This window comes from Gambusia affinis, linkage group LG24 (assembly GCF_019740435.1).
Source record: "Gambusia affinis linkage group LG24, SWU_Gaff_1.0, whole genome shotgun sequence".
Lineage (NCBI taxonomy): Eukaryota > Metazoa > Chordata > Actinopteri > Cyprinodontiformes > Poeciliidae > Gambusia > Gambusia affinis.
In genome coordinates, this window is record NC_057891.1 from 10,753,391 (window position 1) to 10,767,584 (window position 14,194).

General features: G+C 40.5%; 1 protein-coding gene across 2 annotated transcripts; it reads right to left on the bottom strand.

Moving 5' to 3' along the window:
• Nucleotides 1–21: 21 nt before the first annotated feature.
• LOC122827364 (gap junction gamma-1 protein-like) lies at nt 22–8,661 on the bottom strand. Of its 2 annotated transcripts, none has more exons than XM_044110183.1 (5): nt 8,169–8,661; nt 2,544–2,815; nt 2,237–2,462; nt 1,306–1,983; nt 22–1,082 (listed from the first exon to the last, which is right to left on the bottom strand). In XM_044110183.1, exons 2-5 carry the CDS (start codon nt 2,781–2,783, stop codon nt 1,069–1,071), a joined length of 1,158 nt encoding a protein of 385 aa, XP_043966118.1. In that variant the 5' UTR covers nt 2,784–2,815; nt 8,169–8,661; the 3' UTR covers nt 22–1,068. The 2 variants fall into 2 exon arrangements, with proteins under 2 accessions (XP_043966118.1, XP_043966117.1); XM_044110182.1 differs by having other exon boundaries at nt 7,965–8,462.
• Nucleotides 8,662–14,194: the final 5,533 nt, after the last annotated feature.

Consider the following 14,194-nt stretch of genomic DNA (forward strand, 5'->3'; position numbering starts at 1 on the left):
GGACACTATGGGACAAGAGAATTGACTCAAATATATTTATTTACTCTGACAAAATAATCTCTACAGTTACAAAAGGAAAAAAAAAATCTACAAAACTTGCATTAGGAAAAAAGTCAAAGAATAAATCATAGAAGGAGTACCATATTCAAAATTGGAATGTTTCTTGCAAAAAGGGGAAGTGATTTCATACAGGAACAATCAGTCTGCAGCCGAGGGTTGTGAAGGTAACTATGAAGCTATGGAAAGGTTTGAAGTCTTAAAGCTACAGATCAGAAATTTATTGAACTGAACATGTTAAATGACTCTGGTCCATTCAGAGCGGTTTCATCAGGATGACCGTTTGGCAGCTTTAAAGGAAAACATCCATCTTCTCTGAACACACTGGAGGAACTCTTCTACGTTCTACTTGTAAAGCTGTTAAAATGAAATTTTAGATGAAAAACATTTCCCATTAATTAAGGATTCAAGCATTGCCCAGGTATACATTTTGGTCAACTGGACTTTCACACACATCTATGTACCAGTTCTGTTGACTTGGCCAGGATGGGTTAAGAAAATCTTGCAAAGAGAAAAAAAGATACTGCAGAGTCCAATTGACATAGCCTGAGGCTGTGCCGTTAAGGAATCCAAGAACAACAAGCCTCAACATTCAGTGGCAGTTTACGAGAGAAAAAGAAAGCACAAACTATTGGCTCAGCCAGAGGAGTTTGGAACTTTAAAGTCTTAGCTGGATGAGGATTATTGCATGGCTACAAATAAACAGGATATGTGTAAAGATCAGGGCTTAATTGAAGGCACAGTCTAGGTTTGGCAAGCAGAAAAACTCCACAAGTGGCAGGCTTTCAAGTTTACCGTCACACAGATTCTGTCAGCAGTTCCTTTGCTTTGCACTGACCACCAATACTGAAAGGCACAAATCTTTCATTCACACAAACACATTCACACACAAACGCACACTTAGGTCTCCCTCAGTGGTACGACTGCTTTCCTCATGTGTGCTTCCCTCCCGTTCCAACATTTAAGGCCAGTAGGAATGGAAGGACAAGACATCTGAGGCAGGAAGCACGCTCAGGCATGTATTCCTGGGAGAAGGAACAGAAACAGAAACAGTCAGTAACTAAGTTTCATCAAATCTGGACTCAGAGTTAGCTCTTCTAAGCTACATCCTCTGAATCAGTGTTCACTCTATGAATAGAAATTATGCACATAAAAATGTCTTACAATTATCCCGATACATTTGCCAATTGTGCTCAGTCTTAGAACTGATCTTGGTCCAACTCATCCAGCTCAACATGTGATCATTACCTTTCTCGCTCGACTCTCCTTGCTTTTCTTGTGCGAAGTTAAGGCGGTTCTGCTCAGCAGCTGTCTGTACAGCTGTATTCACCTCAGGGCTGCTGCTGCGTGAGGGGCTTCCTTCATCTGCCTGGTATGCAAGATCCAGATGCTGCTGCGCCATCTTCAGATGCCTCCTCAGCCGCTCCAGTTCCCTGGATGATGGACCCTCGTCTCCAAAGCTTTCTCTGCCCGAGTCGCCCATTGGCAAGTCCCTCAGCTCTCCTTTTAGCTTCTCCTTTTTCATGGTGGCATGGTATCCTGGCGGGGCTGTGGGTAAGGAGCGGGTCGAAGGCGGACGTGGAGTGCGCCGGGAATTAAGAATGGCACGCCTGCGGAATGTGTCACGGATGCCACCGACGCCCAAATGGAGGATTTCCAGGACAGTGAGGAAAAGGCAGAGGAAGGACACGACGTACATCACCAGCAGGAAGATGGTTTTCTCAGTAGGTCGGGACACAAAGCAGTCCACCGTGTGTGGACATGGGGAGCGAGTGCAGATGTAGGAGGGGATCACCTCAAAGCCATAGAGAAAGTACTGGCCAAAGAGGAATGCAATCTCAAAGGCAGAACGCCACAGCAACTGGCATACGTAGACTTTCATAAGTCCATCACGCAGAATCTGTCGTCGACCATCGTGCTTTGTTTCTGCACCGTGACAGAAAAAAAAAAGCAGAGAAATGGTAAATAGACTGAATTTATTTGATGCTTTTCTAGTTAACTCCAAGCACTTCACACTGGAGCCAACTTCAAACATTTGCAAAGATGTTGCCCAGGAGGAAATCAAAATTGAGCCCAAACATTTGGATTGCAAGACGACTATACCAGCCGAACCAGTTACCCTAAACCTTCCCTCCCATCAAGAAGGTATTCAGTCTCCTTAAATGCATTCTTGACTTGCCTTTTTCTTTTTTTTCTGGCTTATCCGGTTCAATTTCCTCAGCAATCATCGGATCCTCCTCTCCGTTGTCCTCTGCTTCTTCATAGTCCCGAACCGCTCCACGGCTGACTATAGGCATCCTCTTCTTCTTGTTCCGAATGGGACGGTACTCCATGTCATCCATGCGAGCGATTTTGTGCATGGCAAAGCCAAGGTACATGATTGTGGGAGTGGTGATCATTATCACCTGAAAGAAAAGGCACAGATCAGGGGGGTTGGGGGTGGGGGGGCGGCAGCAAGTAAAACTCCTTTATATTTGACAGGGTACCTGAAAGATCCAGAATCTGACATGTGAGAGCGGAGCAAATGCGTCATAGCAAACGTTCTCACATCCAGGCTGTTGGGTGTTGCAAACAAATTTGCTCTGTTCATCATAGTAGATGGTTTCGCCACCAACGGCTGTCAGCACGATGCGGAAAATGATCAGTACAGTCAGCCAGATCTTCCCCACAAAGGTGGAGTGGTTTGAGATTTCATCCAGCAGACGTGTCAAGAAGCTCCAACTCATGGTGCCAAGGAAACCAGAGCACTAAGTCAGATCTGAAGGAGAAACAATGCTTTAATGAGAATATTCAGGTCTTTTCTAACAAAAAACTATGTTTAGCATGCTTTGTGCAGGTTCTGCTTCCTTCTTTAGGTGTATAACATTGCAAGAGAGAACAGAGTATGAACCCATATAGAGCTGATGCAACATGCTTCCTGCAATTAATTCATACTGTTCTTTCTGAAGTCAAACCTTTGTATCAACACCTCAAGATTTAACATGCCTAACAGATGTTCACTCATCTGATTACTTCCATGCAAAAAAAAAAAATGAGGGGAACTTATACCAAGGTTCTCAAAGTAAAAAGCATGCAATTGGACTCTCTCCCCCCCCTTTGCTACAATGATGGATTGCTAGGATTTCAACAGACCTGATACTACTTGTCTACTTAGCAACAGAGCTGGATAAATTCTGAAAATTGCTCATATTCTAATAAAACTGGAAATTCCAAGTCAGAGGTAAGCAGCCAAACTTCATGTGCCAGATTTGTTGAGCACAAAGGAAGTGAGACCACTGACACCAGTGGCTTAATAAAGCAGTTTGGTAGCGTTAATGAAAGCAGCCTGGTGTAGAGAAACTGGCCATAAGACTCAAGTATTCTTTAGCCCAGTATGTAGAACTACCACTTCAGCAAATTTGTTGCCAATACTTAATTTCACATTAGGAGCAAGTATCTATAAATTTAAATAAGAGGAAAATTGTGTTATTGTAGTCTATTTGTAACAGTTATTGAAAAATAAATTTCAGACCATTGGAACCACTGTTTATTTCTACTGCAATTGCACCATAGATGGAGCTAAACACTTGTGGTTTCCAGCCATGAAGAACTTGCCACTATTGCTGGTAGGCTGGATGATGATCTGGAGCATCCCCGTCGGTCGGAAACACCACAAGGCTCATCATTCAAAGAACTCACTGCAGCAAGATCAAGACAGATTTCCCCAACATGATAATCTCATATCTTAGGGAAGGAATTCTGTCCTCCAAGAGGACAATGCCTATTCTCACAGTACAGAATTCCAAAAGAGAGCCTCATGACCAGCTCATAGCCCTGACTTCTCAACCCTATTAATATAATTTGAGTTCAGCTTGAAAGTGTTTCTTTAACTTTCAGGTTAAAGAATAAAATGGTGACTGCAGTTATGGGATGTGCTGTGGTGGCGCAGGGGTTAAGCACAACCCACATAAGGAGGCCTTAGTCCTCAACGTGGCCGTCGCAGGTTTGATTCCCGGCCTGGCAACCTTTGCTGCATGTCTTCCCCCTTCTCTCCTCACCCACTTTCTTGTCAATTAATTATCGAATAAAGGCCCCCAGAGCCAATAAAACCTTTTGAAAAAAAAATAATAAAAATGGTGACTGCGGTTATACAAGTCTGCAGTTTTGTACGATTGGATAATGGAAGTTTGAGTAAATAAGACAATGACAACCTTTCAGTTACATAATTAACGCCTCATCCCCACCCATGCATTCTCTACCAAACTGTCACCCCTTATACTTTGAAGAACAGCTCAGACTAAAGTATGAACTGTACAAAGAAAACAAGGAATTTTGTTTTAAAAGTTAAAAGCCACCCAATAGTTTAATTCTCAGAAAAAGAGTATTGGGTTTTAAGCATTACACATGCCCTATGACACGAGTTACTTGGAATCAAAAGGGGTTCAATTGCAAGGGACCAATTGCAGTTGGTCACTAAATTTAGTCCCAATAATTTCATTTCCAGTTCTGACCAGACTCCAAATCTGAAACCAATTAGAAATGTGTACATAGCTTTGATACATTAGTATATTCTTTTTGTTTTTGGAGGTTACTGCTCACCTCTGATCTTATACTTAGATTGTTAGTTTCTAAAACTTGGCTTCAGAAGGTTTCCAGATAGTTTTCAGTTTGAGAAACCCCTGAAGTTTATGAGAGAGAGTTATTTTCACCCAGTCTTTGGTTTTAAGTTGCTTTTCTAAATTACGCCTTGGGAAATTATTCTAATAAAATCCATTTGTCTACACATTTTTTAAGATCCTTAACTGAGAAATCTGGCTTTGTTTTGCCAGCCTATAAAACTTAAATCTGAATATTTGGGGGTTTTAATCGTCTTGTTGGACAACAGAAGTACTTGGAAACAAATTGTTGTTTTCCCTCCCCATTTTCTAACACTTTATAGACCACATGAATAACAGAGCAAAGAATTTGTTCCCAACCATTACTCAGCTAGATTTATAAGCAATGCCATTACTCAAACACCCTTAATTGGGGTTATAAAATACCCCAAACAACATCAAACTTTGAGCTTTACATGTCTGAACACTTTTTTTTCTTTTTTTTAAAGAGAATGTACATGGAGTGAACAACAATGACTGATAAGAGATTAAGCCAAGTGCTTTGTTTTCCTCAAAGTTCTATAAAACTGAACAGATTAATCTTGTCGGTTAGGGCATAAAAACCTCTGGTAGCAGTTTGGTAAACCTACATTCTCACTACTAACTGGCATACGAAGCTTAATCCCAAAAGAAATCCAAGAGCCCACCAGTAAACTGCAGCCAGGAGACCTGCTGTGGATTTGGACGGCAGGAATTATTGTACTGAAACAATGAACACGCTCAGGAATTTATTTACCACCTCACAGCTCTGTAATGATGTCATTAAATTACCCTAAACATGGCCAGGATCTACAACAGCTTGGACTTTTATACTTCACTTTACAGAAAGAGTGATTCATGTTTAGTGGAAGACAACTTCTCAAAATAACTAAAATTTGTTCAATGTCTCTTCCCATGCAAGATGAATGGCACCAACATGGATGAAGATTTCCTTTCAGAAAAAGAAAAAAAATATATCCACGTTTCAATGAGTCACTGCAAAAAAAGCCAAGCTACAAAGGCTTCATTCGTCAAGTTCACCCTGTAACAAACTCCCACCTTCAGATGACGAATTGACCAAACCAACTTGCCTGAACCTGAGGTGCACGCTGAAAAAATCTTGAGCTTCCAGGAGACTAAAGCAATGAAAACAGTCTGTGGAAATTATGGCTTCTGAAGCCCAGACCTACAAGCCTCCTACTTGCAGAGACATCATGTCATTAAGTCAAACAAGCCCCCAGTAAATACCGGGTCTTGCTTGTGGGAACGTGCATAGATGTTTGACCAAACAGCACCTTGATGACCTTGAAAGAAAATTTGGAGACAGAAACAAGCACAGCACCATCTGCTTTGCTCCCCAGACTATATGATTATATCCTACATATGTAGCTGTCTTGTCCTAAAACTGGTCAAAAAAACTTAAAAAAAAATAAATAAAAAATCATGTGGTTCATGCATTTAGCCTCAAATGACCTGATCTGACTCACTGTGAATGGCTGGGTTACTCACAGCTAGTAAGGGATAAAATTTAAAAGCCTTTCTGGCAGCAACCAAAACAGCTCCTCTCTTTAAACCTCCATTTAAGAAAAAAAAAAAAAACACCTCAGATATTAAGCCTATTTTTATTTGGAGAATATGCCGACCAAAAGCATCTTTTTTTTTTAAAGGTTTTGAACAGCCCCAAAGCCTGTCACCTCTAGTGACCCATACAATTAAAAAGGGAAAGCATGCCAAAAGCAAGAGCTAAAAGGTGACAAATGAGTGCACAGAGGCTTGCACTTTATTTCTGTCATGCAAAAAACTCAGAGAGAACCTGCAGAATTTCTACATATTGGAACCTAAAAAAAAAAAGAAAGTTTGAGATGCAGATTAAACGGACAAGTAGTTTTCTGATTAAGAGGAGAATATGCCAAGAGAACAAGCTAATGGTTGATGAAATATCACATCAAGACTTCCAAAGAACAGAAGCTTCAGACAGAACAGGGGCTCAGTGACCTTCCCCACAAATCACCTCCAATAAAAACACACACACACAAAAAACAAAAACAAAAAAACAAACCACATGCCAAAGGCAGCAGTTTATAGGGGAACAAATGATTTGAGTTTAGATCTCTCACAAAACCTCGAGACTAATTCAAAAATCTAGGTTTACTCAACATCAAAACAGTCCAGGACGTCCAACACCGTGGGCATGAATATATTCAGACTTAAGTCGATTTTAGAGGATCTCAGCAACTCCAATGACCCTTATGACTGAGGTCATCTACAACGAAACAGAAGTTTTCACCTCAGTTCCGTCAAGCAAATCAATTAGGAGTCCTTGAACTCAACCGTCTGAGTTTGATACAAGCTGGATGATAAGGATGTGTTCATTTTCTTTTGAGAGATTTCATCTTGCATCTGGAGAATCATTGGATTCATAAATATATTTGTCTGTTTAGAAGTGTCGCACTTAACGTTTACCCTCCAAAAGAGCAAAAAGCCCCCTTACCTCCAGAAGCATCAGCAGCTCACCATCCACCAAAATACAGGACTAAAAGTCTCGAGTAAATGCAAACGCAGCCGCCTCCCACCAGCACAAACTAAACTTCTCACAGAGTGGCTCATTTGCCAGTGTGGGCAGTGATTTAATGGCTTTTCTGCTTCAGGAGTCTCTCAGCTCCAGGAGATTGTGGGTATGCAAGAAGGGTGGGGGTCGGACTGGAGAAATTTGGGCAAAAGATCTGGACAAAGCAAAAGGCGAGTTAACATTCCTGCTTAACCAAAACCAGAAAGCTTGAATTCTTAGGGTTCACAGAGCAGAGAGAGGACACTTTAAATCCCTTTCATGCAGTCTGAGCAGCAACCCAGGAATCTATGGCCATCACGACTTTCCGTTTAAATCCACAAAACTCATCCTAAAGACAGTTTTTTAAGCTTCTCGTGACTGCTCTGTTTTAAAGACGCCACGATAAAAATAAAAAAAATAGTTGAAAAGCACAAAAGAGAGAGAAAAAAAAAAACTTCCAAGAAGCATGAACACGCTTTGCTGAGTCAGACTTAGATGTTTTGGAAATTGTGGCATTCCAGGAGAAAAACAAAGTTCTGCCAAGCTTTAGTGGGAGAAACAAAAAAGAAAAGAAAAAAAAATCAGACATAAAAGAGGAAAGTCAACCATAAGTACCAGGCTGGCTTAAGCCACTACTTAGAAAAATAGTTGTTGTTTTTTGTAATTATACACCCCAATTAGACACGCAGTCACCTAAGAAAAATATTCAGTACGTTTTTTTTCCATTGAGACTGGAATACACTCACCGCTCTACGACACGCGTAGCTCCAGAACTCGCCACGCGAAAAAAAAAAGAAGAATAATTAATAAAACCCCTAAAAACGTGATACGATCCCACTAAAAACTATCCAAACTGTGAAAAGTCAACTTTCGACACCTTAAAACGCCACAGCGAGCTTCAACTTGAGCAGTGGAGGAAACTAAACAGTTTGTTGGTGCCAAACACTCACCGTGTGCGCCCCAGCTCCGCGCGACTTCTCTCCTCTCACTTAATTGCCTCACCAGGTTTTTCTAATTAACGCTCGCTCGCGCTCACTCTCGCTCTCTCTCTCTCTTTCTCCCTCTCTCTCTCTCTCATTGACGTCCGAGCCAGCCTAAACTAAGAACCCATGCGGCCCGCGCTGACCCCATGTGTCGGGGTCCCGAACGAGAGGACAAAAAGGGAGATTTTTGATTCCTCGAGGCTCCTCGCTGCCCTCCTTCTCCCTCCTCCACCTAACTCGGCCCCATTCAAGAAGGAGGAGGCCCCTCCAGTGAAACCTGAGATCCGCGACACTGACTACCGTTCTGCCCTCGTGACAAAAGGACCATCAGAATCCCATTACATATTTCATAAGATGCAGTGCAAGTGTCACCGTGTCACTTTAGGTCTCCAATCTGGGACACTGGAGGGTTTGAAAAGCTTCAAACTGCAGGACAAACATTTTTGCTTCCAAACCGCCACAAACACGCATTCAAGAGAACTTTATTAATTTAAATTTTTGAATAATATTTGTGGTTTCTAAATAAACCACACATATTTTTTTTTCTTATAAGTAGGACATAGGTGGAAAAGACCAAATAAACCCCCCCCCCCAGAAAATAAACTGCAGTGCATTCATTATTTTTCGAAATGTTTGCCCTAATCCAAATTTCAATAAATAATAAATAGATTGTGTTTTAAAGCAACAGTTCATTTTAAACAGTCACTTTGTTTCTGTAGCAACTAGCTGTGTGATGCTGCTAAAGCTAACTTAAAGTCGGAAGATTTATTATTTATTATTATTTTTTTATTTGACTCAGCCACCCAATAGCGTTTTACCTTTTCTGACTTCCAATAGCTGGTGCAGTGCTAATGCTAGCTTGTATGTAAAGTTGTGATTTCGAGTTAGCTATTACCCATATGTTGCTACAGCACTACAGCTAATACGGTTTTTTCCTAGCATCACTGCTATAAACAGGCAGCTACATGACCTCATTTCTATATTTTTGGTTCTGTAAATGGACAACAACCAGCAACTTCATTTTCTTTTAACAGTCTGCTCATTACTGCTGCATAATTTTGTAATTGTATTTATTAAATTTTTCTGTCCTGCAACGTTTTACCACGTTAGATTCCTCGTTGTCTCATTGATTTCACAAATATTTTTCTTTCATTTTGTTTGTCAAGAGAATACAGTCTTCACCATATTGTTGATGTCTTGTTTTAGTTATTCATATCTAGCTTCCTTTAAAGAATACTACATGTAATTTATTGGTTTTTATTAATGTTCGGTTGTCTAATTTAACTCGTTTTTCTTGATTTATTGTTCCTGCCCATCTCCTTGTAAAAGTTTTATTTGTGGTGGTTTTAAGTGTATTTGTTCTTTGATTTTGGTAAATAAATATTTTCAGTTCGAGTCTCATGTTTTGTTTTGGGTTTTAAAAAAATAAATAAAATTCCTTTAATTTTATAGCAGTTTGGCCTGTTTTTAACACCACTTCTAATTCTCGCTAACAATCCTTGGTTTCCCTTCCCGTGGTCATTTTTACATTTGCTTTGTCACACTGTTTTTTGTTTTTTTTTCTTTTCTGCAGGTTCCTGAGCTCAACATTAATTGTCCAATGAAACGCCGCGCATGCCGAACAGACTGCTCTTATGCTTTATTATTTAAAAAATGTCCGAATACATACACTTAATTGCCGTCATCGTGGATCCACAGGCTGCAATAGCACTCCAATAAATCCAGGTTTTATGAAGGTTGTAATGTTCACTTTTGGATTTATGATTCAACTTTATAGCAACTGTGGAGGCTGTTGAGTTGCTTTGCTGTGTTTAAAGAGTTACACACAGTGAGAGTTGTGTATAATATTCAATCTGTCCTCCAGCTTTAATGGCCTGCACAAAATATTCAACAAACTGCAGCTTCCAAATTGCTTGGGGAGTTGACTCAAAGCGTAAATATCATAACCTTCAACAGTTCATTCAGGGACTCGTATGAGACAACGGTGATGGTGCAATGCCGTCTGAGCAACGAAGTGTTGAGTTCAGGACCTCCCGTTACAGTTTTACTAATCAAAACTTTACAGCTTCTACATCCAGCTCTACAGATCGTGACACAGGGCTGCGAAAAAGAACCGGTTCACGACTTCAAGCTCATGCAGGACAATGTTCAATAAAGAAATGAGCCCAGTCAAAGTCCAGACTTAAGTCCAATCCTGTCACATGAACTTTAACATGCCAAATTGAACAGCAGAGTGGGTCAGAATTCCTCCAGACAAGCTTTAATCAAGTTCAGCCAGACCTTGATTAATAAGGCCTATTTGTTTCTATTGATAACCAAAGTCGTCATATAAGAAAATTTTCCACAGAGAACAACAGCTGTATACTGTAACATTTGATCAGTCTGAATGCGGAGGAGCCGATGTTGGACCACAGCTTGGCAGCCCACCGGTCTGACGGAGGACTGCGTGACTGCAGCTTTTACACGCGGAGGCTCCACCGTCCAACAATCTGGTTGAGTCTGGCATTCAACAAAAACAACAGATTTCTCACTGTCATGCACGGCGCAGCTGTAGTGCTCCAGACCGAGAAAAAGAACCTGAAATGTTTGGAGGAGGGGGGCAAGGAGTCAAACCAGGCCAGATGTCTGCACCGGGCCAAGCAGCCCCGCTTCCTGTCGGGCCATCAATCCTTCTGTTCTCTGATAAGTTCTGAGTGAGACATGAACTTATTCACCTGCATCTCTTTTGTGTTTGCAGACCTTGGCTTTGGATCAGTACGCTGAGAGCTATGGAAGAAGGAAAAAAAATAAAAAGGGGGGAAATTGTGAGCCGACAGGCCCACAAATTGGTTGTGGGATCTTGACAGGGTCGTGTGAGGCTCTGTAAGGGCTTAAAAATTCCTCCTTACACTCCTGCAGAGAGAATATTAGCTGCATCATTAAGGGCAGGACTGACTGATATGAGGTACTTTTGATTTTTGCCCACCCGTGCAGTACACGGCCTCTCCTTACAGCAAACACACGTTGCGGTAATGATTTAGTATCGGCCCAGATTGCTTATTTCCTCCTAAAAACATAAAAGTGAATGACAAATTCGGAGCATGCAATCAGTCTGACTCATGGATTTTTCAATGCTGAGTTTTTAGGATCGTTAATTCCACCAGAGCCAGCCAAATCAAAAAATAAATAAATAAAAATAAATAAAAAATACAACAAAAAAACCATGCAGCATTTCCTCACTTGCACTTTGTTCCTGGGCGGATGACGGAGGCCCGGGAACGGTTATTTAGATAATCAAAAACAATAAAAAAAAAAGCAGAAAACACAAAAGAAACACTTACCACATGGAGAAAGACAATAAAACTGTGAAATGCATGGCTTAGTGTGGGCATGCGGGAGAACAAAGTGGTGCCAGTTCAGAGCCATAAAGCGGAATTAATGATGTACAGTATGCTTCACCATTAACTTGGTTTTATGTGAGCTATTTTTTCTCTTTCAGGTAGGAAAATAACACAGTTAGACGGCTGTAATTTCCACTCTTCACACACTTTCTCAACAAAGAAGGAAAACGATCATTGCTGTGTCTGATGTTTTTCGCCAAAGCTTGCACGAGCTCTGCAGTGTTGATTTGGAAGACGCTACAAATCAACTCGGACGGTTCAGTGATCTCAGTCTGCTTCTCAATTGGTGTGTCGAACAGTGAGACACAAGAATAAAAATGCAAAGAAAAAAAATACTATTTTGTCCAAAAAGAGTTAAAAAAAAAAAAATAATCCATCGAAAAGCAAATATCTCATAAACCTGGCAACAAGGGCACGAAAAAAAATTTTGGTAAAGAGAACGTATCGGGATACGCGTATCGGCGTATCCCGATACGCCGATACCTATCACGGCGTATCGGGACAAGCTAATCACTTTAATATAGCCATATCAAGACAAAAAGTTGTATGAGAATAAAGTCATAACATTATGAGGTTAATGTCGTAATAATAATACGAGAATAAAGTTGTCGTACTACTACTAAGTCATGAAATGAGAACAGTCATAATTTGAGAAAGATGTACTACATGAAGATGTACTACTTTCAGAATAAAATCAAAATATTACCTGAACAAGGTAGTAATAATAGGAGAATGATGTAGTAACTTTATGAGAAATGCTACACACAGCAATCAAAAAATGAGGGATGTCCAGCATTTTATGAAGTTATATATCACTTTTTTCAAACTATTATCAGAAGGACTTCAAAACAATTGTGTGTCTATTTTGAAGAAAAAAACCACAAGGACTCACTGAGCTGGTGAACTATTAAAGCTTTTTTCTCATTACAGTGACATTTTCTCTTAGTTTTACAAATGTTAGTTTTACTAACATTTTAAAGACAATACCACAGAAGAAGAAAGAAAAAGGAGGGGCTTCCATCTTGAAGTAACACCGTTAAAACAATGACAGTGTCTTAGAGGTGTTTCAGTCTGGTAAGGAACAATACAAATAACCAAAAATAGACATTTTGTGTAATTATAACGAAAGAGAAATACAACCTGGTTACACTAAGACTAGTTAACAATGAACACAGGATCATTTATGCACAAAGTCTAGCCTTCAAGAAGGAGACTAAGAACAACACTGAATAAACTATGGGAACTAATTCAAGCCTAAATATTGTAACTACAACACAAATGTTAAAATCAAAACATCATAACACAAAAATGTTCCTAACAATTACAATCTAGAGCTCTCAATAGCAGCCTCTTGGTTTCCTTCATTTCCTGTTGGTACGCCAGAACATAAACCCAATATTGCGGAAAAACGTTGAAATGTTTTATGAAAGCGCTGGTGTGAAAGGAAACACTGCGAAACCTGGGAGAACAACTATGGTGTGGAAATGTGTTGGTCTTCTGCACACATCCACATCTGCGGGGAGAGCGGCGTTCTTCAACTGTGGACGACCTTCGGTCCTGCACGGAGATAAAAATCGACCGCAAAATGAGCCGCTTGTTAATTGCGCGCATCAAACCTCCGGGAACATTGAAACCAGGCCGGTCGCGGGTAAGTAACGACCAGTCATTTGTGTGTTGCTGCTCACTGGTTTGTGGAGGGACGGTGAGAGTGGGAGCGAGGAGGGGAAGGGGGGTCGGGGGTCTGGGGGGACGGGGGTCCTCGACCACGTGGTTGGAACTGAAGGTGATCCTGGTCTTCTGGAACATGTGTGCGGCATCTGCTCAGCCTAAGAAATATTTACACCGACAGACTGGGCAAATATGGCCTTCAAACAGCTGAGCCTGGACTGAACTTGGTAAAAAGGAAAACATTTTGTACTAAATGACCAAAGAGAACATCTTTGTTGTGTTTTGACCTCAGAAACCAAGATCTGTTTCGTGGATCCTTTAGTTACTCATTGTTTCCCCCAAAACTTTTAGGGTGTAGGGATTTTTTTTATTTTTTAGTTTAGCAGAGGAAAGCAAAAAAAATATTTTTTTTTAAAATTACAAAACCATATAAACTCATACTGAGTTGGTGGCGATAACTCGCCTGAAAAAAGATCCAGGAGTTTAACGACTTGAGTTTTAGCAATAACCAGGTTTGAATGTCACTTTCTCAAACAATTATTGCAGTTGTTCAACTGGTAGAAAATTTAAGAGGATATTGAATACATTCAGGTTTATTAGCTTCCTATCCAAAGCTGGAAGGCCTAGCGTCACATGCAAACTTGCCACTTTCACACAGAAGGCAAATGCAGCCCAAGTCCAATTTAAGTTTTGCCTAAAGTCACCCGTATCAAACATTTTTATGGCAGTATGAATGGCCCAATTATGGTGTTTTCACGGTGTTTCCCAAAAAAAAAAAAATCTGATTTGTGCCACTTCCACATGTGGCGTAAATATTATCACAATTCTGATAATTGTGAAGAAAGTCTGTCGCTGAAGTCTCACCACTTCTGGTTTAGACTACACACACAAACAGACTTCTAGACGAAGGGTCCTGTCAATGTTCCGCAGGGAAAAAAAAACAAA

Bases quoted from the DNA above. Each gene is read 5' to 3' on its own strand.
- LOC122827364 (XM_044110183.1), bottom strand. From the start codon at position 2,783: ATGAGTTGGAGCTTCTTGACACGTCTGCTGGATGAAATCTCAAACCAC. The intron at 2,463-2,543 runs GTACCCTGTCAA...CTTTTCTTTCAG, and splicing joins TCAGATTCTGGATCTTTCAG to GTGATAATGATCACCACTCC. The intron at 1,984-2,236 runs GCAAGTCAAGAA...GTCACGGTGCAG, and splicing joins GCCAGAAAAAAAAGAAAAAG to AAACAAAGCACGATGGTCGA.